Below are 24,692 nucleotides of genomic sequence, written 5' to 3'. Positions count from 1 at the left end.
AACAGTGTAGGAGGGTTCCCCTTTCTCCGCATCCTCGCCAGCATCTGTCATTCTCTGACTTGTTAATTTTAGCCATTCTGACTGGTGTGAGGTGATATCTCTTTGTGGTTTTGATTTGTATTTCCCTGACACCGAGTGATGTGGAACACTTTTTCATGTGTCTGTTGGCCATCTGGATGTCTTCTTTGCAGAAATGTCTGTTCATGTCCTCTCCCCATTTCTTGATTGGATTATTTGTTCTTTGGGTGTTGAGTTTGATAAGTTCTTTATGCATTTTGGACACTAGCCCTTTATCTGATATGTCATTTGCAAATATCTTCTCCCTGATAGATATATATTTTTAAAATCTATTTTATTCACTGTTGTTTTCCCAGTACTTTGTTTGACAAATGGATGAATGAACGAATTCAGTCATTCAAATATATTTAAAAATATATTTTTTTAAAATTAAAAATTAAGAAATTAAAAGATGCCCCATGTAGTGCTGGATATTTGAGCTGGAGTACTGAGCAAATCAAACCTGGCCTCCTACGGGAGGGAAAATGGACATTCAATAATCGTTGTAAATGAAGGGTTCTGTTATGGTTGTGGTAAGGCAGATGGTGAGGAAGAACTTGATCTCTAATAGGGAGCAGTCAGGTAAGAGCCGTCTGAGAACTCTAGGCTGGGGGAGCAGTCAAGTCCAATCAGCAGAGGTGCACTACACACCTGCTGTGTGAGATGCATGGTATCATCCAGGCATCCTGAGGGACACCAGGACTGATCCAAGACTGTCCTTCTCCAAGTTTCCAGCCTAGATAAGACTGATGAGGGAGACATACCCGACAACCCTGTGTAGCATGGACATGGGTTCATTCTCTCATAGCTAAGTCCTTACTGAGCACCGACAACGTGCCAGGCACAGTGCTAGGTACCAGGGACGTAGCAGAAACAGCAAGACAGCCAGTCTGTTAGCTGTCATGACAGTACTGGTGTCTGCAGCTGGGGGTTGGCTCCCAGAGGTCACCATACTCTGAGCCCTCTTCTGGTATGGGAACATTTCTGGCTGGGGACAAGGAGAGGTACCGGAGACTGGAAGAATTTTGTTCCCATCACCCTCATCCTGCCAGGATCCCATTTCTTTTCCTTCCTTCCTTCCTTCCTTCCTTCCTTTCTTTCTTTTTAAAAAGATTTTATTTATTTATTTGACACCGAGAGAGAGAGATCACAAGTAGGCAGAGAGGCAGGCAGAGAGAGGGGGAAGCAGGCTCCCTGCTGAGCAGAGAGTGCAGTACGGGGCTGGATCTCAGGACCCTGGGATCATGACCTGAGTTGAAGGCAGAGACTTTAACCCACTGAGCCACCCAGGCACCCCAACCAGGATCCCATTTCTGATGGAGGAGAGGAGTTTTAGGACTCTAGGAACATCCCTATTGGGAGACAGGGAGTATGGGCCTTTTGTCACTGTACTTTCAACAGATGAACACTAAATTGAATACCAATGACATGCGTGAGAACATTGTGTCAGGCTCTGGCAAATCAGTAAGATCAGCTCATGTTCCAGTGAGGCAGACAGACACTATCAGGTCTTTCCAGTACCACTGGATAAACGTGTGAGTGCTGGAGTGGAGTCCAGAGGAAGGAGCCTTTAAGCCCAGCCATCCAGGAGAGGTCTTTCTGGAAGAGGTGCCATTTGACAGAAGTCATGTGCCATGAGTGGGGATCACCAGGTAGAGGAGGCTTGGAAGGATAATGAGAACTCAGAATTCGGTGCGTCTCCCATCCCCCATCGTTTTATTACCCTTCAGTGGAAACCCTCCTGGGCTGTGAGAAAAAGAAGCACTGTTTTTCAAAAGCATAAGGAATCCTCAAAAAATATCTGTATTTGTTTCAAATAGAAGTGAGCACTGCCAGAAAAACAACATTGTTTTGTCAGAACCTAGTCTATATTTTTTCCTCAGTCTTTGTTTAATTAAGTTAATCCCTCAGTGGTTTCCCTTGGGACAGTGCAGATCCTACGGGCCATAAATCCCCCACATTATAAAAACAGTCTGAAAGTACAACACACAGGATGCCAGCTGGCACACGCACTGTTGGTGGGGCCGGGCTTCTGGAATGCGAGCGATAAGCCTCCTGGTCCTACCACACTCTGCGCCCTCACGTAGTGTCTGCAGTCCTCTCAGCCACTTGGAGAGGGAATGGAGGACAGCAGTCATTCTGAGGTTTATGTAAAAGAGGAAACTGAGCCTGGCAGTCTCAGTTAATAAAGGGGGAGACTGCCTCCTAGGTCTGGGCACTTTCCCCTCGGATGATTGCAAGGACTTTTATCCAGTTTGACGTCTCTCATCCTGGCGGGGTGCTGGAGTTCTCTGGGGAGCTTTTAAACAAACACCGCTTCTTGCATTACCCCCTCCCCCTACTCCCTGGCCAAGCCCGTTTGAGGTAAGGAGGAGGGCGCCCTGGGCATTACGATTTTCACAAAGTCTGCAGATGGTTCTAATGGGTAGCTAAGGTTGGGCGCTGCTGTTCCTGTCGACCAGACCTTGTGGTTATTTACAGACTGTTCCGTGGGGGTCCCAGCCGGGTCCTGAAAGGAGTTAGCATTGCTTCTCTTACCTACCCTGTGGGGAGAAGTCTTGTGGGGGGTGGGGGGAAGAGGATTGCTTCAAGGTCTTGGTTCATTGCTTTCAAAATGCTGCTTTCTAAGGGGTTCTTTTGTAACATGTTGGGTTTTTTTTTTCATTATTATAAAAGCTCTTGTTATGAACCCGTGTTAGAAAATTTGAAAGCGGATCATTATAAGTAAGAATAAAAAGCACCTATGCTCCCACCACTCCTCTGTAACTGCCATTAGGCAGGGTTCCCACTGGACACCAAAGGGGGCAGAGCAGCGGCCAGAGCAGAGAAGGGAGACCCAGGTGGAGGAGCTCGGGCCCCCCATCTTCAGAGATGGCCTTGGGATTTGGGGGTATAATTTGTTCCACTGTGCTGGAGTGACCTTTTCCAGCCACGATGCTTTCAAACAGGTGCTTTCTCCTCCCTGTGAGGGAGCTTAGAGACTAGCAAGGGAGACACAGTGCATAGATGGCTGTATGGATGCCTGTGTAATTGACATTGTGGTACATGCCCAGGGGAGAGGTGACCACTGACAGGGAAGGCGGATTGCTCTGGCTCCGGAGAACAGTTGAAGGTCCTCCTATCAGGAGGTTAATTTTTCTATCACTGTGCCAGCAGACCAGAGCTATTTGAGCACGGAATTAAAAAAAAAACTACCACTGTTCTCAAACACAGCGGTAATTTTTATTTAACAGCTAGAAGTCTGCTAAGTTTCACCAAAGCTGAAGAAACCGCCAGATCCTCCTTTTGATCCATTTCACTGAAGGGTCATAAAACTATGGGAGATAGGGGAAACACTGAATTCTGAGTTCCTGTTATCCTTCCAAGCCTTCTCTCCCTGGTGACCCCCACTCATGGCTCATGACTTCCATCAAATGGTACCTCTTCCAGGAAGACCTCTTCAGGTTGGCTGGGCTTGGAGGCTCCTCCCTCTGGGCTCCACTCTAGCACTCACACATTCATCTGGGTTGCCTGCTGAATGGAATTGACTTCTCAGCCTGCCTTCTGGCCCTCGCTCATCTCGTGTCAGTTATCCTTCCCATCTTCCCTCCTGCCACTTCCTTTGGAATTCCCAGCATGGAATTCAGCTACCAGGCCTGTCCCGTTTTCCTCATTTCTGCACATTTACTCACACTGTTCCCTCAGCCCGGAGGGCTTTTGCATTCTCTAACGCTTACCTGCCAACATTTTCCAATCCACCCTTGGCTATGGGGCTAGTTTTTTCTACCTCAGGACTTTTGCATTTGCTGTTCTTTCAATCAGAAATGCTCTTCCTAGAGCTTCCCATTACTAACCCTTAGAATACAAGCTGGTTGACAGCAGGAACCCCTTTGTCTCTTTGGTTCATCTCTGTATCCCCAGTGCCTGGGACAAAGGGGGGGTACTTCATTTATTGAATAAATGTAGACTATCCTATGATTCAGATTTTTATTAGATCTCTGGCTTAGGCTTGTAACTGATGGTTTTTATTATTAATTATTCACTGTGATTTTTACGTGAGCTAAAGTGGTTTTTGGGTTTTTTTTTTTTTTTTTTTTTGGTTATTGGTGTTTTTCTTCTATCTAAATCTACTGGAAATCTCAATTGGAGTTCCCAATTGGAAATCTAAGATATAAATATACTGGTAAGAGATAGAAGAATTTGCATCTATAATTTTCTTCATCTACTTCATTGCTTCAGGAATGAAAATACATCTTTTAGCACTTAAAAGCCAGAGCCCCTATTTGTACAATCTTAGACATAAACATTTTTTAATATAATGAGGCAGATTTTATTTTTAAAAATGATTTAGTGCATTTAATAGAAGTGATGAATAAATCAGCTTTTATCTTTTTATCAATTTAATATTTTATATTTATATTTTATATTTTATATTAATATTTTATATTTATCTAAAAGCATAATAAGCAATAAAACTCAGTGACACAGGAGATTACATTTAAGTGTACCCATTGGATTCGGGGATCAACCAAGCTTTCTAGTTAATTGAGTTTTTATCATAGCTTTCATTAGTGATAGCTTTTAACCAGTGAAAACTCTTTTTAACATACTTGATCCCTTTAATGCTCTTTGGTTTTCTCCAGCTTTGATGGTGAAGTCACTGGAAGAGCTAGTTCCAACACCAAAGCCATTCTCCTGGCTGAGAAATAATGTCATCACATCAGCCTGTTTCTTGCAAAGGAGAGACTTAGTCAGTGATGGATTGAAAATGCCTTTAACCTTTTCATCCCCCGATATATTTTTAGTTCGCTCGCGGTAAATGCATTCCTGCCAGTGCCTTCTCACGTGGATAGCCAGGGCTCAGCGCGTAATAAATATGCGACTTGAAGAGGCCCGCTAAGAACCAGATATCCGTTTCTCCCTAGTAATCTTTGTTACCTCGATCTAACCTCCTTTGGCTTCACATTTTCCTCCTTTGTCAGTGGCGTGAAGAAATAGAGCTTAAGGAAGATTTCCAAAGATCGTTCCGGTAGACAAATGGAGTGAAGGGAAGTAATTTCCAAAGGGACAGATGCAGAATTGGGACCTGCCATGTTTGGGGTGGGTGGAGGAGCCGGTCTTCTCACGGTGCTCTCTCTCGGCTTCCCCGTCTGCAGAGTGTCAAAGACCATGCCAGACTATCTCACGTACGCCGGTGCGACGGGGATGACAAAGCATTTTTGTTCTCGAACAACAGGGATGGTACTTGATGCAGACGAGGGCAAATGCTTGCTTGTGATGACTTAACAGGAGGCACCAGAATGGTTCCGAGCACTTTCACGAACGTGAGGAAAATACAAAACCGATGTTAATTTGAAATTACTCAATGCGTTTCCTAGAGGTGAATAATTCCCACTTCGAAAGCTCTGTTTTTATTTATACACAGAAATGCATCAAAACGTTAACAGCGGTTGCCTCTGGATGGTAGGATTACAGTTACTTAATGTGTTAAAAGTGATTTTAACAAGTGCTTGTTGCCTGGCAGTGTACTGAGGGTCATGTCCTTCAGAGCTGTGTTCTAACGGTGCGACTCTGCCCCAGTCCAGGATCTGTGTGCGGCGGAGGACCACGGCTGTGAGCAGCTCTGTGTGAATATTCTGGGCTCCTTCGTCTGCCAGTGCTACAGCGGCTTCACGCTGGCCGAGGACGGGAAAAGATGTGTGGGTGAGTATTCCCCTGCCTTGTTTAATGAGGAAGGGCAAGCTGGGCACAGCGAGGGGGCTGGGGAGCCTCCCACAGATCCAAGTGCTCTCCTTTGAATTTCAACAAAGTACTCCGTTCTCTGGTCCAGTTGTTAGTCCCAATTTGAACTCTGAGGACTTCCTTTATAGCTGAGGCTAGCATGTTCTCATTCGAGGTCCTCAACAAAAGGCAGATTTCTGATCATCTATGTAAATATAAGCGTCCCTTTATATACTGCCTCCCTTGAAAAGGACTGGGTGGATTTTCAGCAAACACGGAGGCTGTCTGGGGTGGCCTGACTTCAGTACAGCTCCTGTGTTGTTCATGAGATTCTCTTGCTGGTGGGCGAGGTTGCTGAGTGGCCCCTCAAAGATGGAGGCAGCCTTCCTGCTAAGCATGGATCTGCCAGCGATGGGCCCAAGGGACCAGCAGGAGTGAGAGCCCAGCTGTCTGTGAGAAGAGACCATTGTCAGAGGAAAGGAATAGTTGCCTCGAAGGCAAGCCTGGGAAGAAGTTGCAAGGGCAGTGCTTGGAATTTCAGGCACCCGCTTGCAATCATTTGAGTGGCTTCCCACTGGGTAACCCTACCTTGTGTGACCTGGTGGGATGTAGAAGAGCAGGGGGTGGCATCTGATTTCTTCAGTGAAGGATAATGGTTCTCCTGAGCACTTAGAGAGCACACCAGCAGATCCCTAATGCCTCCTCCCAGTGTGTCCTTAAACTCATACGGTCTCGTTCGTCCTTCCTCCAACAAACAGTGACTGGCAAGCAGGAAGTGTTCAATGAACTGAACTCAGTACCTCTAAGGCAAAAAAATCTGGGGGCAAAGGAAGGGAAAGGACTCGACTGACGTCAGAGGGGGAAGCTACTGACTCTAAATCCTGCATTTTCTCGTCCATATCCCATTGTTTTCAGGGGGATATGTTGTTGTGTCCTGTTAGGTCTTGCTTCCCGTAGTGAATGATTATTACATTGCACATAGAATTTACATTTTCCAGCACACTTTGATTCTTAGCTAAGGATGCAGAAGGAAAAAGCCACAAAACAAAAGTATTGGTGGCATCTTCTTTGCAGGTGAGAATGGAGTGGGTTTGTTTGCTTGTTTTTACACACTGACAGGAATGAAAACTGCCCTCATCAGAGGTCCACAAATGGAATTGGTCTCCTAAGCCTTGGAGGTTTTATTTATTTTTTTCTTAATCTGCCGGTGGTGACAGTGATAGGGAGCAAGTTATCACACCCACTAACGGGGGCAAAAGAGAAGTCAACATGCTTCATTCACTTTTATCATGCAAGTAATATACTTTCATTGAGGATAAACAGATTAAACAGATGAGCCCTGGGTGATTTATGCATCTGATGAACTGTTGAACACTACATCTGAAACTAATGATGTACTGTGTGTTGGCTAATTGAATTTAAATTAAAAAAAAGGGATTAAGCAGATGAGAAAAATCATTATTAATAGTTTGTTGTATTTTCTGCCAGACTTTTCCCCACACACATATCTAATTCAAGGAGCACCTGGGTGGCTCAGTGGGTTCAGCACCTGACGTTTGATTTTGGCTCAAGTCACGATCTCAGGGCTGTGAGATCGAGCCCCTTGGTACAGAATCTACTTGAGATTCTCTCTCTCCCTCTGCCCCTCCCCCCACTCATGCATGTGCTCTAAATAAATAAATAAAATCTTTTCAAAAACTTACAAAAGGGCACCTGGGTGACTCAGTGGGTTAAGCCGCTGCCTTCGGCTCAGGTCATGATCTCAGGGTCCTGGGATGGAGACCCGCATCGGGCTCTCTGCTCTGTGGGGAGGCTGCTTCTCCCTCTCTCTCTGCCTGCCTCTCTGCCTACTTGTGATCTCTCTCTCTCTCTGTTAAATAAATAAATAAAATCTTTAAAAAAAATAAAATAAAAACTTACAAAAATATCTAATTCAAAACATTTTGTTAATGTTGAACAAAATGAGGTCATACTGTTTCCTGTGTCTAACATATTTTTTCCCTTACCGGTGGTTAAATGGATGGAAACATTGGGTGCTGTTGGGTCAGAAGGAAACTGGGCCATTGGGAATAAGGCCAGTGGATAAGCTTCAGGAGGAAGGGCGAGTGTGTCTGGTTAATCAGGAGAGGGAAGGAGCAGGGAAGGCCCAGAGCTTGTGTGGGCACCAAGGAGTAGTTGGGGCAGGGGCAGTAGGGGCTGTGGCTGGGGCAGGAGGCCTGCCCTGGGCCTTGGGAAACTGGAGGGTGGTGAGGAACCCAGTTTTCTAAGCGTTGCCACAAATAATTGCCTTATCGTGCCTGTGTGGTGGAGAACCTCGGTGTCTCTAGGGGTCCAGTGCTGCTTGGTGGAGCTATGCTGGGTGCAAAGCCAATGGCGGAAGTAAGAGAAACTGCAGAAGGTCAGAGAAGAAGGTCATTCTAATGGCCGGGGTGGGGAAAATCTGGGAAAGGAAGGACGGGTAGCCATTGGACAGGTGTCCAAGGCAAGGGGAGACATGAAGGGCGGTAACGGTGTGGACACGGCAGAGCTCTCAAAGCTCGAAGGCTGGGTTGGGAGGGGCAGGCCTTGCTCCTGAGAGCGGGTGGATGAGGGGGAGACAATCACAGGGATGCCAGACTTAAAGCTAAGCAGGCAATCTTACTTGAGGACAGCAGTCTGAAGGGGCTTGTCAAAGATGGAGACTCCAGGTGTCAGATTGAGACAGGAAATTTAGAGAAGCAAAGGCTGGTGGGGACTCTGGAAACTCTCTGTCAGCAGCTGGTCTGGATGGCCTGTGTGTAGATGGGAACATTAAGAACATGGGGACCATAAATCCCAGTTAATCCAGCATGATTCCTGCTTATGCCTGTTGGCTTAGTTCTCAACAGCCCTCCCTTTCGCTTTCAAAGGGGTTCTATTCTGGGGTGACAAATTACAGGGTCACCCCAGTTAAGGCCAGCCTGGCTCAAACAGTGGAAGAGACCCACTCTGTTGAAGCAGAGAGCTCCGGCAGGTGTGAAGTAGAGGAAGGAATTGAAGATACCAGCTGCAAGCAGAGCGTTCAGGGCTTTGAAAATCAGGGTGAAGAGTCTGGACTTCATCTCTGCAAGAGAGACACTGAAGGGTTTCTAATCGGAAGTGACAAATGTAAAGCCTCATTTTAGGAAACTGAATCTCATGGTGAACTGAAGGATAGATTCCAGAAGGAAGACGGTGAGGGATGGAAAGACCAGTCAGGAGACTCTGGCAGTCCTCAAGGAGAGGTGACAAGGGCCAGAGTTTGAGGGATGACTGAAGAGATGGAGAGGGAGGGAGTAAGGCGTGAGGAGACGCTGTGAGTAAAGGGGCGGAGGAAGAGTCAGAAGTCGCTCCTGAGTTTGAGCCTCCATTAATTCTGACAGATAATGAGCAGTTCGAGACAAGGTGAGTCCGAAGTTAAGGTGGGACCCTGACAAGGACGTGTCGGGAGGGAGGAGAAAAGATTACCTCATGATGAGGGGAAGTGAGAACCAACAGCGCAGCTGGGAAGCCACGCAGTGCGTTCTTTCCTAAATTTTAATTTCCATCTAATTTTCACTTTAAATGCGTATTTGTGTGTGTGTCTGTTTTGACCTTCAGTACAGTAAGACCTGGGCTTCAATCCCAGTTCTGCTGCTCACTGGTCATGGGTCATTTCATGTCTGAGCCTCCGTTTTTCTCATCCATATTGTAGAGTAATAATACCTACGTCATAGAGTGCTGTGGGATTAAATAAGGAGTCAAGTTTCTAATACACACAAGGCCATTATTATCATTATTATAATGTATATCATCATCATCATCATTTCCTGGCTATCCTGAAGTATGGAGTGAGGAGAGAGTGAAGGCCTGAGCCTTGCTGGCCTGAGCCACATGTAGGGAGCCGGGGGGACAAGTGGGGCAGAAAAAATATCTGTGAAGGAACAGCCTAAGGTGGGGGTGGGGGAGAGGAGAGGTGGGCAAAAGAATCAGGAGTCATGGAATATGATGGGAAAGAGAATTTCTAGGCCAGGTCAATATCAATGTCATGCTCCGGCCAAAGGGAACAGAACTTAGAGAAAAAGCCATTGAGTTGAGTCACGGATTCATCTCAGCGAATATTTCCAAACTCTCTGCCAGGCACTCTGCTGGCCATTAGGGACACAAAGATGGCCAGAAGCCCACTGATAATGACCAAAAGGGGTGGAACAGAGGGCCGATTTCAGGGGGAGGGGGAGGTGGTGGGACAGCGGGGACTGCAACTCTAAATTATTTATTTAGAGACGTGTGGTAGAAATTCATTACGTCCAGCTACAGGTGAAAGGATGCAACCCTCAAAGCTGTGAGTCTAGCACTTTGACTCATCCCAGAGTTATGACCGTGACCTGCATGGAAATCCAATTCTTAGCCATCCTCAGGACTTTTCAAGACAGCATTTCCATTTTTGAGTTAGAGGAACATTAAATTCTAGTGTTGGAGTCCCATTTCCCTAACTGCTCATTTCACTCTGGCCACTACTGAATTTATTTCCACATTCAGGTGATCGAGGATGGATTCCCAACCTAGGTTCTCCTTTTGCTTTAATTGGGTTCCCTCTACTTTTCTGCTGTACCTGTTCTTCTGGTATTTACCAACTGTCTTGTCTTTGGGGGTAACTTTGGTCCAGTTTGCATCTTATCTGCCTAAGCAGATTGTAAACCCTTGGGGAGAGGCCAATGAGTGTCCTTTTCATCTTTCACAGGGTAGACTTGTGTGTTTCAGTACATCGAGGGAGGCTGAGTGATTGATCACAATCTCAAGCCGTCATATATTTTAAAAAGCTTTGTTCCCTCGATGACTTTTCCAGTTCCAAAGTCAGCTTTTGCATATTAAAGAAATTGTCAGAATAAATGTGTATAAGTCAAACCCTGAAAGCCGTTCCTCTTCGGGTTCAGTTCCTGGAAGTAATCTCTGCTAAAAGCTTGGCTTCTCCTTTCTGCCTTTCTTCTAAGATGTCTTATGTGTGGTATTTGCTTGTCATGACCATCCAGGGTTTAACACAATGTCCGTTGTACAGTAATTGCTCAGTAAGTGGTTGTGGAACAAATGAATGGCATTAAGGTATTTCTTAACCCCCAAATTCAGTTTTATCTGAATAAAGATGCAGGGTGATAAAACCTAATCCACATTTATTGAATGTTACAAAGTCATAATTTACTATACTATGCTTTGTGTATAGTTGCAACAACCCTATGGGGTAAGTACTGTTGTTACCACATTTTATAAGTCTCTTAACCTGTCTCTGTTTCAATGACTTTATCTATAAATTGAGGTAACAATAATTCGTACCTCAAAGGATTGTTGTGAGGGTTCAATGAGTGGATATATGTAAGACATTTGTTAAATTTTACTGTCATTATATTGTTTGATACAGGGGCAACTGATAAGCATTAGCTGAATTTGAATTTCTGTATCCTCTTTATTTAAATATTTTACTTATTTATAGAGCGAGTGAGAGAAAGAGAGAACAAGTGTGAGGGAGGGGAGGTGTGCAGAGAGGGAGGGAGAGGAAGAGAGAGAATCTTAAGCAGACTCTGTGTTGACTCGAGCCCAATGCAGGGATTGATCTCATGACCCGGAGATCATGATCTGAGCTGAAACCAAGAGTCAGATGCTTAACCTACTGAGCCACCCAGGCACCCCTGAATTTCTATAACCTTTATGAACTTTTGTCTTCTTTTGAATGCTTGCATTTAACAGCATGTCAGATGTATGCGACATTACAGAATCAGATTGAGGCACGTACTCAGAACGATGGTGGCACATAGCCATGGGGCTTTAGCGGGGCATTACTGCTACCTTCAGAGCTGTCCCCCTGGATTCTGCTCTACCAATCGCCTTCATTGAGGAGGGGATGGTTGGTAGTTGAGTTGGGGACAAGGGGTGGGAGGATCCATTTTTATATGGAAAGGTCAGCTTTTTAGACCTTCAGCTAACCACCCATGTTTGATGTGTGACTTCCCCCAGTTCCAACCTGTTAAGTATTGGATTTCTCCCAATACTGGTTTGCTAGGGTCATAACAAAGCCACAGAGTGAGTGGCTTTAACATTAGAGCTCTATTTTCTCACCATTCTGGAAGCCAGGACTCCAAGGTCAAGGTGTCACCAGGGTTGGTTTCTTTTGAGGTCTCTCTCCTTGACTCGTAGAAGGTCGGTCCCTTCCTGCCTCTGCATGTGATCTTTCTTCTGGGTACACACTTACCTGGTACGTCTTTGCGCGTCCAGATCTCCTCTTCTTAAAAGGACCCCAGTCAGACTGGAGTAGGGTTCACCTGAATGGCCTCATCCTCATTGAATCATTTCTTTAAAGGTCCTACCTCCAACTACAGTTATATCCTGACTGGGTTTAGGACTTAAACATCTGTATTTAGTGTGGGGAAGACCATTCAGCCCAGAACGCTTCCCTATTGTTCCAAAATCAATAAGAAACTCTCCGAGTTTCAGACTTTTGCATATAGAAACCCAGCTGGGCCCTCAGCGGAGAGGTTTTAGGACCCTGACTCTACGTGGGTATCTCCTATATATTCAGCAAGTCAAATGCGTCTACCATTTCTCCAACAATGAATTTGTATTTTCTTACTCTGTTGTCAACAAACTTTAAAACCCAAACGTTCCTCTTTGAAATATCCTATTTCTACTGATGCCATCCCCTTGCAGACTGATGCCTCCTGAGAAATCTTTGGAATGTGACCGGGTTGTAAACCGGAGACCCTCCATCTTGGGCTCCATTACCTTGCACCAAAGTACCATTTATCCTTGGACACAGCTGAGTTTAGGCAGAGTCTGAACGTAAGAAGACCTCTTCTAACCCTGTAATTTTAACCCTTTGTGATCTGGAGAGCCAAATTCCCTACAATCAGGGAATGACCCTTTCTGCATGTAAAGGAGAGCATATGGATATGTCAGGCAAAACAACCGAGAAAGGATTTTGTTGAAGGAGATGAAGACTTGGAACAAGGAACATCTCTGAGTTACACACATGGAGCACCTCCATACATCTGCCCCTGAACTTGGCCTCTCTTTTTACAAGTACAGTTTTGCAACCAAGGAAGTTAGGCCAAGAACCCAAAGCATGTGGCAAAGGGTGTCAGAGTTGAATGGACTGGAACTCTCTTGGTCTTAAAAAGCTTTGAGGTTCACATCCTTGAAGTGGGCTCCTCCGCATCTGATGTTGTCCTAACATCAGATGCAGCCTGGCAGCAAGCCAATGAGTGGCCCTCAAGCCAAGACGGGGATTGGACACCGTGGGGTTTTACAGGCCAGGGTCTTGAGGCCCAGGAATGCTTGACTCCCGCCTTGCCGACCTCCCCACCCCCTTCAGTTCCCCAGATTGCTGAGCACACAAAAACCAAAACCAGCAAGAGAATCAAAGTCCAGGAGAAGCCATGAGCTTGAGCCTGTGGTTGGCCGATTGATGGAAAAGTGTCTTTCAAAGAGTGGAATCATAAAAAAACCACATATCCAAACCTATCCTAACCTTTTTGTTTTTATTGAAAACACATAAATGTACTTTTAATAAAAATTACCTTTAATTACACTTTTAAAAAGTACTAATTTGAAGTCAATTTCTAAAATCTGTGATTAAAATTTTTTTTCTTACATAAATCATGTCCATAATGTACTGTCCACGATTTCCAACTTTGGTTTCCTTAAATTGGAGCAAGAATTGGAAGACTTCTGTAAAGCAGTCTAAGGGCAGAATGCTTGTAAATTTTCATGAAAATTTTCCAATCTTTTACATGTTTTATCCAGGCCTGCTTCCACGCAATTTTGGTTAGCAAATTGCTTTAATTAGTTCTTTCCAAAGCTTTCCATTTAGTTTTTGCTTTTTTTTAAAAGCTCAATTTGTTTTAATGCCTATGTTTAATTGGTTTTTATAGTATTTATAATTATTTACAATTACATATATAAATGGCATATATAGGTTTGGGAACAAAACCAATTTTGACTCTTTTTGGCAGTGGTTCTCAAATTTTAACATGGATGAGAATCACCTGGAGGGCTTGTTAAAACACAGATTCTTGGGTCCTATACCCAGTTTCTGATTCACTAAGTCTGTAGTGGGATCTGAGAATTTGCATGACTGACACGGTCTCAAATGATGATTTTTGCAGCTGGTTCACAACCACATTTTGAGAACCAAAGCTTTACAAGCATGCCGTCAGTCAATAGGGAAAGTACACAGGTGTTCTGGAGCACAGGTGTTCCACCACAGCTGCTTTATAACCACACAGCCCAGTCACAGCTGTTTAGAAGCACAGGTGTTCTAACAGCCTGGAGCGTTTTGTATGCTCTGGGCATCAAGTCCCATATTCTCAGAAGGAATGAAAAGCATTGATTGATCAGGCATTGGGTAAGTGGTGGTCAGTTGAAAGAGCTTCTTCTGTACAACTCTATTAACTGCCTGATCCAACACTGAATGTTCTAGAGCGTTCTGGAAAAATGCAAGTTCGGAGTATAGGGCCTAGATTTTAGGCCTAAGCAAAACCTCCAACCTATCCTCACTCTAATAAGGGGCCAACATATTCCGGTGTCTCTCTCAGGGACAGAGCTGGCTGGGCTCAGAAATTACACCTCATGGCGTGTAAGAGGAAGTTTTAAGAGAGAGGGAGAATTTGAGTTTCTGACTTTAGGTATAGATAGCGTTCCATTCATCATTTTGGTATTGTCACCGTCCTAGAATCTGGAAGTCAGAGGAGCAGCTCTTCTCTTCAGTGGGGACACTAAAAAGTGGCCTGAGGTGGGTCAAGCTGACAAGCAGACGCCCCTTGTCAGTGGTTGGGAGATTTTTAAGAAGGCAGATGAGGCCCAGCATGGGGAGGTCGGAGGTGGGAGGTGCCCACTGCCAACACAGGTCAGTGTGGGCCACAGCATGACCCGCTCCTGCGACCTGCAGACTGGGACCCATGCCAGGGCTTGGTCTCAGGGTCCTCTGTTTCCGTGACTATTTGCGCAGTGTTACAATGGTTCTTAAATAATGAGACATTAGCTTTTAGAAGAATCTGGTGCTAAATCACTATTTATGGTATGACTCAACTCCAGCAACTGGCTTAGGTCCCATGACACGCAGATCCTGCAACTATGTGAATGTCATGTTCCCACAACGACTTGTGTATTAAACCCTCAAATATTAGGTGCTGTTAGAACTCTTTCGGGAGGCGAAGTCGCAAAAATGATACTTTAGACAGAAACTTAACGAAGCCTGGAAGTAAAAGGATAAGCACAACACAGCCTTTAAAAGTCTGTAGATTTTTCCTTTGCATATTTTGATTGCTATGTTAAGTATGCCATTATCCTCCCACTGAGTGGTTTTGGTTTTCAAATCACACGTATATTAATTGTGGGTACTATTTCCTTTTTATTATTTCTAAGTTTTTGATACTGGAATATCCTAAAATATAGAGGGAAATGCTTTTTTTTAATATACATAATTTTATTACAAAAGTTTTTTTTTTAAACAAAATGCAATGTTCTAAAAAACCCAAAATTTACTATTTGGGAAATGCTTTTTTAGAATTTATTTATTTATTTATTTATTTGGAACAGTGGGGAGGGACCAAGTGAGAGAGAGAGAAAGAGAAACTTAAGCAGACTCCGTACTAAGTGCATGCAGAGCTGGATGCGGGGCTTGATCTCATGACACTGGGAACACAACCTGAGCCAAACCAAGAATCAGATGCTTACCCAGCTGAGCCACCCAGGCCCCAAAGGAAATATGTTTAAAAGGAAAAACAAATCATCCATAATTCTACCACCTAAACACTGCAAGAATTTTTATTTCTGATTTCCAGGCTTTAGACATACCTAGAAGCTCTATTTCACCTGGGTGTACTCCCTGTAAATATTCCATTTTTAGATCTACTTTTTTCACCAAATTTTATCTGTCTTCCTATTTACAATTATATTAGGATGAGAATATTGATAACTATCTAGTGCCCCAAATGGAACTCCTGATCTTCTCCCACAAAACCCGCTGTACCTCCCCCCATCGGATGACAGCAGCTCCACCCTCACGCCAGATCCCCCAAGTCAGCCTTCCTCCCTCTTTCGTTCCTTCCCACCTCTGTTCCAGCAGGAACCCCCACTGTCCCCACCTCAACTTATACCTGGTGTATTGGCTTCCTAGGGCCGCCATCACAACAGACCACAAACTGGGTGACTGAACTCAACAGAAAGTTATTGCCTCCTAGTTCTGGGCTAGAAGCCTGAAGCCGAGGGGCTGGCGGGGCCGTGCTCCCCCCGGAACTTGGAGGGGAACTCCTCCTTGGTTCTGGCAGTGACTCTTGACCCTTGGCATTCCTCAGCCTGCGGCCACATCACTCCAGCTGCCATTCTCAAGTGGTGTTCCCCCTGTGTGTCCGTGTCTTCATGTAGCATTCTCCTCTCCCTATAAGGACACCATCCATATTGGGTTAGGGCCCACCCATAGGACCTCAGTGCCACTCCATTGTATCAGCAAAGACCCTATTTCCAAAGAAGATCACATTCACAGGTACCAGGGTGAGGACTTCAACCTATCTTTTGGGGGGACACGGTTAGCCCAGAAGACCCAGAGCATGGCTCCTCTGTCTCTCCCACCCACCCCTATCCCATGCCATCCTACTTCCAGCCTCTACTGTTCCTCACTGGGATGACTGTAGCCTTCTAACTGGTTTTCCACTGTCATACTTGCCGTCTGTGGTCTGTTCTCCATTCCTGTGTTCAGAACCTTCCAGTGAGTCCCTGCTCACTCAGAGTAAAAACCAAAGTCATCACAGTGGGCCTCAGTGCTTCCTGATGCGCTCGTCCTCACCTCCCACCTGTCTCTGCTCCAGCCACATTGGCCTCCCTGCGGGTCCTTCAGTACACCAGGCAGATGCCCACCTCGTGACCTTCGTGCTTGCTGTTCCTTTGCCCCAATGCTTGCTCCCTCTCAGTTATCCGCTTGGTTCATCTCTCATTCAAGACTCTACACCGCTGCCTCCTTCTCCTGAGGCCTCTCCTGGCCACTTCTATTACCTTCCACCATCCTTCCCGCCTCCCACAGGCTTTATTTCTTTTCCCCGGAATACTCTCCACCTTCTACGAGATGATCTGATTTACTTATTTACTTTATTTTTTGACCGCTACCTCCATCATCTAAATGGGAGCCCCATGAGGACTGGCATCGGTGTCTGTTTTGTTTTTTTGCTCTATCCTTTGTCCCTAAAACAGGGCCAGGCCCGGGGTAGGTATTCAGTAAACATTTATAGAATTAATGAGAATTAGGACAAAACATTGTCTCATAATTTACTAAAGCATTTACCATTATTAAATGTTCATCTTATTTTCCAGATTTTTTTTTTGTCACCGTAAATAATGCTGCTATAAACAGCTTAATTCATATAGTTTATCTCCCCCTTTTCTTAATGATTTCTTTGGGTCACATTTCCACAGTGAACATGGCCAAATGTCCTTCCAAAAGGACTTTAGTCAATTTATGATGCCACCACCATGAATAGCTCTGACTCTCTTTCCAGGCTACCTTGCCACTGTTGGGTTTTGTCCTGTCTTTATTTGTGCCATTTAATAGTTTTAAGTATTGTAAGCCTTGTGATGGTTTTGACTTGCATTACTTTTTGTTGTTGTTGTTTGTTTAAGATTTTATTTCTTTATTTGAGAGAGAGAGTGAGAGAGAGAGAACAAGAGGGAGGAGGGTCAGAGGGAGAGGCAGACACGCTGCTGAGCAGGGAGCCCAAAGCCCAACTCTATCCTGGGACTCTGGGATCTTGACCTGAGACCTCCCACGCTTAACCAACTGAGCCACCCAGGTGCCCCTGATTTGCATTTCTTTAACATTTATATACAGTTGGTCCAGTGTTCTTTAGTCTGTCTTCTGCTATAAACTACCTGTTCTAGACCCCTGATTATCTTTTTTGGATTTTGGAGGGGAGAAGCCTTGGTTCATCCCTCTTTTCTCCATACTGTTTGGGGGGCAAAGATATTAATCTTCATTTACATTTGGTATAAGTATGCTACTATCTCCATTCCATCCAATTATTTGCTTTCCTGTTTGTGTCTCTACTTCAACTCTGTGTTTGAACATTTACAGCTGTGGACTACTGTGCCTCAGAGAACCACGGGTGCGAACACGAGTGTGTGAATGCGGACGGCTCCTACTTTTGCCGGTGCCCTAAGGGATTTGCTCTTAACCCAGATGGAAAAACCTGCACAAGTGAGTTACATTTAAAAAAAAGTTTGTGTGTCTATGTTTGGGGGGACTGTTTTTGGACCTCACATTTTATTTATTTACTTACATTTATTTTAATCCCAGTGTCATTAACATACAGTGTCATATCAGTTTCAGATGTACAATACGGTCATTCAGCAACACCACCGGCATTTTTTTGGTGCTCTCACTATGGGCACTGTGGCATTGGGACCTCTCCCAAGCATGTTGTAAGACAAGATTATGTGCTGGGGAGTCTGAGACCTTCTGCCCCATTCCTCCTTTGTTAGGCCTTTCTTCACTTGTCCCGGGACTGTAGCCCACCCTGTCTCTACCTCACTCTTCAAGGCATTAGACAGAGGCATCTGTCCTTTATTGGAGACCCCCTATGGGAATGTTCTTCCAACATTTGCTGAGTGTGCTGACAACCGGACCATCTTACTTCACGCTGGCTCAGCCTGGCAGTGCCCATCAGTATTAACAGAGCTTAAGGAATACTTTCACTGAAGCCTTGTGGCTTGTGGGCTTCAGCTCTGACTCCACATGAGTACAGGGAAATCGCTGAGCCAAAAGGAGTCGAATGTGGTTGCTTTGGGGTGGGGGAGGGGTGGCCAGAGGGCGGTTTGCCGAGAATTGCTCATGCTTTTGTTTGACATAATTAGTTCTCTTTGATTTTAACTATACACACACAAATCAGAATTAATTTGAGCTCCTGAAATCCGACCATAAAAAATTTATAAACTAAAGATGTTTTGCAAAGGGATTGCAAGAGCATTCTTTTTACACGTGAAGGTGTGTCAGCGTACTTACGAGGCTGTGTATGGATTATCATCTTGGAGAGGGGTTCACCTGAGAGAAGCTTGGTTTTGTAAAGTATTAGGGCCCAGCATTTTTAAAAAATGAAGTTTGGTCCTTTTAAAAAAGATTTTATGTATTTTTTTTGAGACAGAGAATGAGCAGGCGAGAGCACAAGCAGGGGGAACAGCAGAGGGAGAGGTAGAAGCAGGCTCCTGGCTGAGCAGGGAGTCCAATGTGGGGCTCAATCCTAGGACCCTGGGATCATGTCCTGAGCCAAAGGCAGACGCTTAACCGACTGAGCTACCCAGTATGCCTAAAAGATGAAGTTCAACAGCAGGTTAGCGTAAGTCATCTCTGAAACATGTATCAGTGAGAAAATAGGATTTCAATTCATAAAAAGTTCTTGTACCCATAACCTTTCTAAAATAAATCGATGATGTAAAGCAGGATATACTTGCACCGTATTTTAAAAATCATCTCCCACAAAACTCCTGACATACGAACTTGCCCTTCGATCCCTAAATACCAGCAGCTTCCAAACACTGGAGTTGGAGGCCAGGCTGGAGCATGAGATTGCAAGGGACACCTTCAGTCAAAACACACATTTCTGGAGTCCTAACCGTGTGCCAATTGCAATGAGCAAGGCGAGGTCCTTCTTGGACAATAGCATATCTGGGCTGAGTCTTGAAGGCAAAGCCTTCATTTATTGACCAGGCAAAGAAGGCTGAGACAGGGTGGGGGCCTGGAGGAGGAAAGAAATGCAAAGATATGAGCCAGACAGGCTCAGGCCCATGCCCGGCCCAGGACCTCCACGCAGTTCATTGAAAGAAGAAGTGAACAAATGCGAGGACTCCTCTGTTCTCATCTCCCTTCCCTTCTGAACATTCGGAACCATAAGCCAGCAGCCTGGGCTGTGGTCATGGCAGGGAACGTGGTTGCTGGGCTGGTAGGTCAGTTCTCTTCGCCAGAGAGGAGACCGTGTGGGGCCAAGGGGCAGCCTTCGGCCTCAGATTGAATTCTCTTCTTTCACTGGATGGTCTTGGGCGAGTTATTTGTGTCCCCGTTTCCTCAACTGATAGGGATGAGAATCCTGCCTGCTTCAGAGTGTTGTCTTGAAAACTAAATGAAATCATCCGCAGAAACCATTAGGCAAATGGTCCGGTACTGAGCCAGTTCTCGGAAGGGATGATACTGCCTTCAAAGATTTTAAATTGGTATTTTATTGAGCATATACCACACGCCTGAGCTAAGTTTAATTGTGCATAAAAAATTCAAGACAGGGCCCCAGGCTTCCACTGGGATGAGACTTGGAGGCAAACACACATCCTATCCCATCTCCCTCCTGCCTCTGCAGAACTTCGTCCCTGCCTGGGGTCCCTGTCCCCAGTGCCTCACCATCACCCCCACCCTGCGCCTCAGCATGTCTCCTATCCCAGAAGCTCTTGGGACGTGGAGGGTAACAAGTCCCACAACGGTGCCGGCAAGGGGACCCTGGCAGTGGACGCCGAAGCACAGGGGCACTGGGAGGAGAGGTCTGGCTGGGAGGCAGGGGACGGACTGGTCCAGCTGGGAGCCTCTCCAATTAGGCACAGAGCCCAGCAGTCCAGCCACCTCTGAGCCCTGGTAGGGTCAAGACCCAGGAGTGGGCAGAGAGAAGTGTTAGGCACTTACAGGAGTCTGGGCAGGCAGCATCGGGGACATGTGTCCCCTAGGAAAGGGACCCTCTTCCTCCCGCGCTCAGGAGCAGGGCGAGACCCAGACCTGGGGAGGTTACTGGCGAGAGGAAGGGGCCTCCTGGCTTACATGGAAAGCTGCGAGAGCAGGAAATAAAGTGAAATCCAGCAGTAAGAACTGAGAGCCTTGGGAGCACCCCACATCTGTGAGGGACAAGAGCAAGAACCGTGAAAGAGGGGCCAGTTAAGAAGACAGAAACAGGATGGGGGCAGAAATTCAGAATCTAGGCAGCCAACCTGTTAGTAATTAATGAGGCATCACGTCAGCTTCCAGCCGAGTCGACCTGGCGGCCGCTGTGGTGTTGAGAGATCTTCTAAAACATTTTTTCCACTTCTCATAAACTTGCAGAAAATGAAATAAAACAAAAAATACTCAGTCCCTTCAATGTCTCTATTTTTAACCAAGAGTATATCTGAGGGCTTCATCTAATCACTAAGTATGTAATTATTGTCTGGAAATAAGAGAATGTCAATGTGATCTACCAAGCATGATCAATTTATGTTTAAACCAAAATATACATAATAGAGCTTTATGTTCCTGAATAATTTAAAATACGCAAGTACTCAAAAAAAGCACCACTTTTTATATCAATCCTTTACCTTGAAGCAACCCATCCAAAACTATCTGAATATTTTGTAGAGGGGAGAAGAGTAGAAATATGCAGGTGCCATTAATTTGCAAAATATTGGCAAGACTTTTTTTCGTTATAATCAAATATATCTAATAGATTTACCACTGTGACCATTTTGAAGTGTACAGTTCGGTGGCATTGAGAACATTCACCTTGTTGGACAACCATCTCCACCATCTAGCTCCTGAACTTTTCATCTCCCCAAACTAAAACTCATCCTTATTAAATAACTCCCCATTCCCTCCCCAGCCCCCAGCCCCTGGCAACCACCCTTCTACTTTCTGTCCATATGAATATGATGACTCTAGGTACTGGTGTAAGTGGAATCATGCAACATTTGTCCTTTTATGACTGGCTTACTTCACTTAGTATCATGTCTCCAAGATTCACCCTTCCATGTTGTAGCCTGTGTTGGAATTTCCTTCTTTTTTAAGGCTGGATAATATTCCGTTATATGTAGACATCACACTTTGTTTACCCATTCATCTGTCACTGGACACCTGGCTTGCTTCCACTTTTGGACTATAGGGAATAATGCTGCTATGAACTTGAATGTTCCAGTGTCTGTTCAAGCCCTGCTTTCAGATTGCTAGATCATATTATGGCAAGACCTTTTGAGGTCTAATTTGAAACCATTACTATGGAGCCAGGCATGAGAACATTTTCAGATGTTCGGGGTCTTTTCATGGGAAAGATAGAGGGCTTCCATCCGCTGGACAGGAATTCATGAGTTAAGGCAATTATAAACACTTGTAATTTACATAATAATACATTGCTATTTATTATTTTATTATTTTATTATTTACTGACTTTGAGAGCATTATACTCATTGTGTTTTAGACTCCACTGATAACTTGGTTGACATTTCCATCCTTATTTTTTCAAAGAGGAATGCTTTGAAAGTACTACATGAATATTTATACTTTTCACTAAAAGTAAAACACGGAGAAAGGGGGTAATTTTATACTGAATCAGCAACATAATATACAGAATGTGTAAAATATATCAGTCTTTGGTTTCCTGGCCAGCTCATGGTTAAGCTACTGTAATAAGCCACTTTTGTGAGACCTGTGTGCATCAATGACTCTCCATTGGAGGCAGCCTTAAAGTTCAACCTAGTTCTAGCCCAACCACCTGTCCTACAACATTCCACCATGCCATTGTCCAGCCTGCACTTGAATACTCCTACTGACAGGATACTCACTACATCCCACACAGTGCATTCCACTTTGTGCAGCTCTGACTCTTAGGAAATGATTCCTTAAACTAAGCTGATAACTACTTCCTTGCCCTTTGAAACTGACAGAACAAATTAAGCTTCTTGTATTTTCTTGGTCACTAAAACTGAGTCATATCAGAATAACTTTCTTTCATTTAGTCAGGCATGGAAAATGTGGTAGGAACTATCTATACTTTCATAGACATTCAGCCAATTTGCTGACGAAAGCCCTGTACCCCATAGACCAGATGGAGAAATGTGTGCCGGATGAAAGAATAATTGGTTGGGTCTGTGACCGCTTGAGTGTCTGGACCCAGAAGATGTTAACTGCTGAGCTGAGATGCTCATGGAGGGAGGCTTTTTAAGGAGCTTGGCAAAAAGAAGCCTGAAGAAGGGCGTGAAATCTGTCTTATATCCTTAGTGACCCCGTGTTGGTTCTTAGTGGGCAGTGTTTACACATCTAAGAGTAACACTGATTAAGAGTGATCCTGATCCCCATTTATTTATTCAACAAATGTTTGTTGAGCACCTACTATGTAACCAGATACTATTGGAAACAGCATGCTGTGGTAAGTAAAACAGACCGAAACACTGTGCCTATGGACATTCTATTGGAGCAGAGTTAGATGGGCTCACAAGAAACTGGCATTTGATCAAAGACTTGAAAAAGGTGAGGGAGAGGAGAAGGGAGAGGAGACTTTTGAAGCAGGGGTAACATAGCACCAGTGCAAAGGCTCTGAGGCAGGCACTGTGAGGCTTTGTAATGTTGAGGGATAGCAAGGAAGTCCATGTGACTTGAACAGAGTGAGACATAACAATGTAGTGTTATGGTCCATGGAACACAGAGCCTGTGCTCTCCATAGTCATATCTTTGAATCCCCAAATTCCAGTGATACTGAGGTCATAGTCACTTCCCTATTCTAAAAACCCAAACTGGCTTTGTTTGTTGCCTGTATTTTGTGTTTTGGATATAGACATCAGAAGCTATACATAATGTCCCCAGCAACTTTCCCTGATTATTTTCGTCTCTGTTACTGGGCACTTCCCACACTGTTCTTTTTTTCTATTTTTTAATGCTCTTTTCCATGGCAACTCATTTCACAATTAAGAGCATGTATACTTATTTCTAATGCCTTTTTTGATTATAAAAGTAATATATACTTATTGTAGAAAACTGGATCATATAGAAATGAAATCATATCAAATAAAACGATCTATACTCAAATCACCCAGAGATAACCATGGTTAATACTGATTTGCTATGTTTCTCTACAGTTTTTTTTTAAGGCATATGAATATATTTTTACGGAGTTGAGGTCATATGGTATAACATTAAACTATGAGCATTTTCACATGTCATTTAAAACATCTAAAAACATTTTATCAAAAACATCTAAAAACATTTTAATTTCTGCATCATGATCCATCATAAGTATGTATCACAAACTGTTCAACAATTTGGCTGTTCAAATTGTATTGTGATAAATATCCTCATATGTGAGTCTTTGCATTTCTGATCAGGAATAAAGCATAAAAGGAAATTTATGGAATCAAAGGCTGTTAACAGTTTTAAGGTTTTTTTTTTTTTAAGATTTTATTTATTTGACAGAGAGTGACACAGCAAGAGAGGGAACACAAGCAGGGTGAGTGGGACAGGGAGAAGCAGGCTCCCTGCTGAACAAGGAGCCCGATATGGGGCTCAATCCCAGGACCCTGGGATCATGAGCTGAGCCAAAGGCAGGCACTTAATGACTGAGCCACCCAGGCACCCCAATTTTAAGTCTTTTGATTTGTATTGCAAAATTATTTTACAAAAAGTTTGTAACAATTTATACTCCTCTGTAAGTGTTTTAAGGAGGCGATTTAAAACTTTTTTGCTAACTTGCTAAGAGAAAATTTTTTATCATTGCTTTATTATCATATCTAATTACCTTTCTTCATAAAACTATATAGTAATATGTAGAGATAATTGACAAATATATATGTTTTTGGTGTTGTTATTTGATTAATGAATAGTCTGTTCAAATTAAAATTAACTCAAGAAGAAATAGATCATGTAAATAAGGCCTCTATCTATTAAAAGAAATTATAAACCATCCCACAAAGAAAACACTAGGACTAGTTAGCTTAACTGGTGAGTTCTACCAAACATTTGAAGAAGAACTAATATTAATTTTACACAAATGCTTCAAGAAAATCAAAGAAGAGGGACCATTTTTCAGCTTATTCTGTGAAGCCAGCATTACCCCAACACAAAACTCAGAAAAATAATAAGAAAACTACGCACAAATATCCCTCATCAAATACATGTAAAAGTTCTTTAAATATTTTTAACAATCAAATCCTACAGT

General features: G+C 44.1%; 1 protein-coding gene across 4 annotated transcripts in view; it reads left to right on the top strand.

Moving 5' to 3' along the window:
• Positions 1-24,692, top strand: part of MATN2 (matrilin 2) — a gene marked incomplete at both ends in the record, with an annotated part of 124,687 nt that overhangs the window by 56,212 nt on the left and 43,783 nt on the right. For all 4 annotated transcript variants that reach the window (XM_080802715.1, XM_080802714.1, XM_080802712.1 and 1 more), the window contains 2 exons: positions 5,617-5,739; positions 17,843-17,965. In XM_080802715.1, coding sequence (XP_080658841.1) covers positions 5,617-5,739; positions 17,843-17,965 — 246 coding nt within the window. The remainder of the gene's footprint in view (positions 1-5,616; positions 5,740-17,842; positions 17,966-24,692) is intronic.

The sequence above is a fragment of the Martes martes genome, assembly GCF_963455335.1.
Source record: "Martes martes genome assembly, chromosome: 4".
NCBI classification, from domain to species: Eukaryota; Metazoa; Chordata; class Mammalia; order Carnivora; family Mustelidae; genus Martes; species Martes martes.
This window is presented reverse-complemented; position numbering and strand designations above follow the sequence as displayed.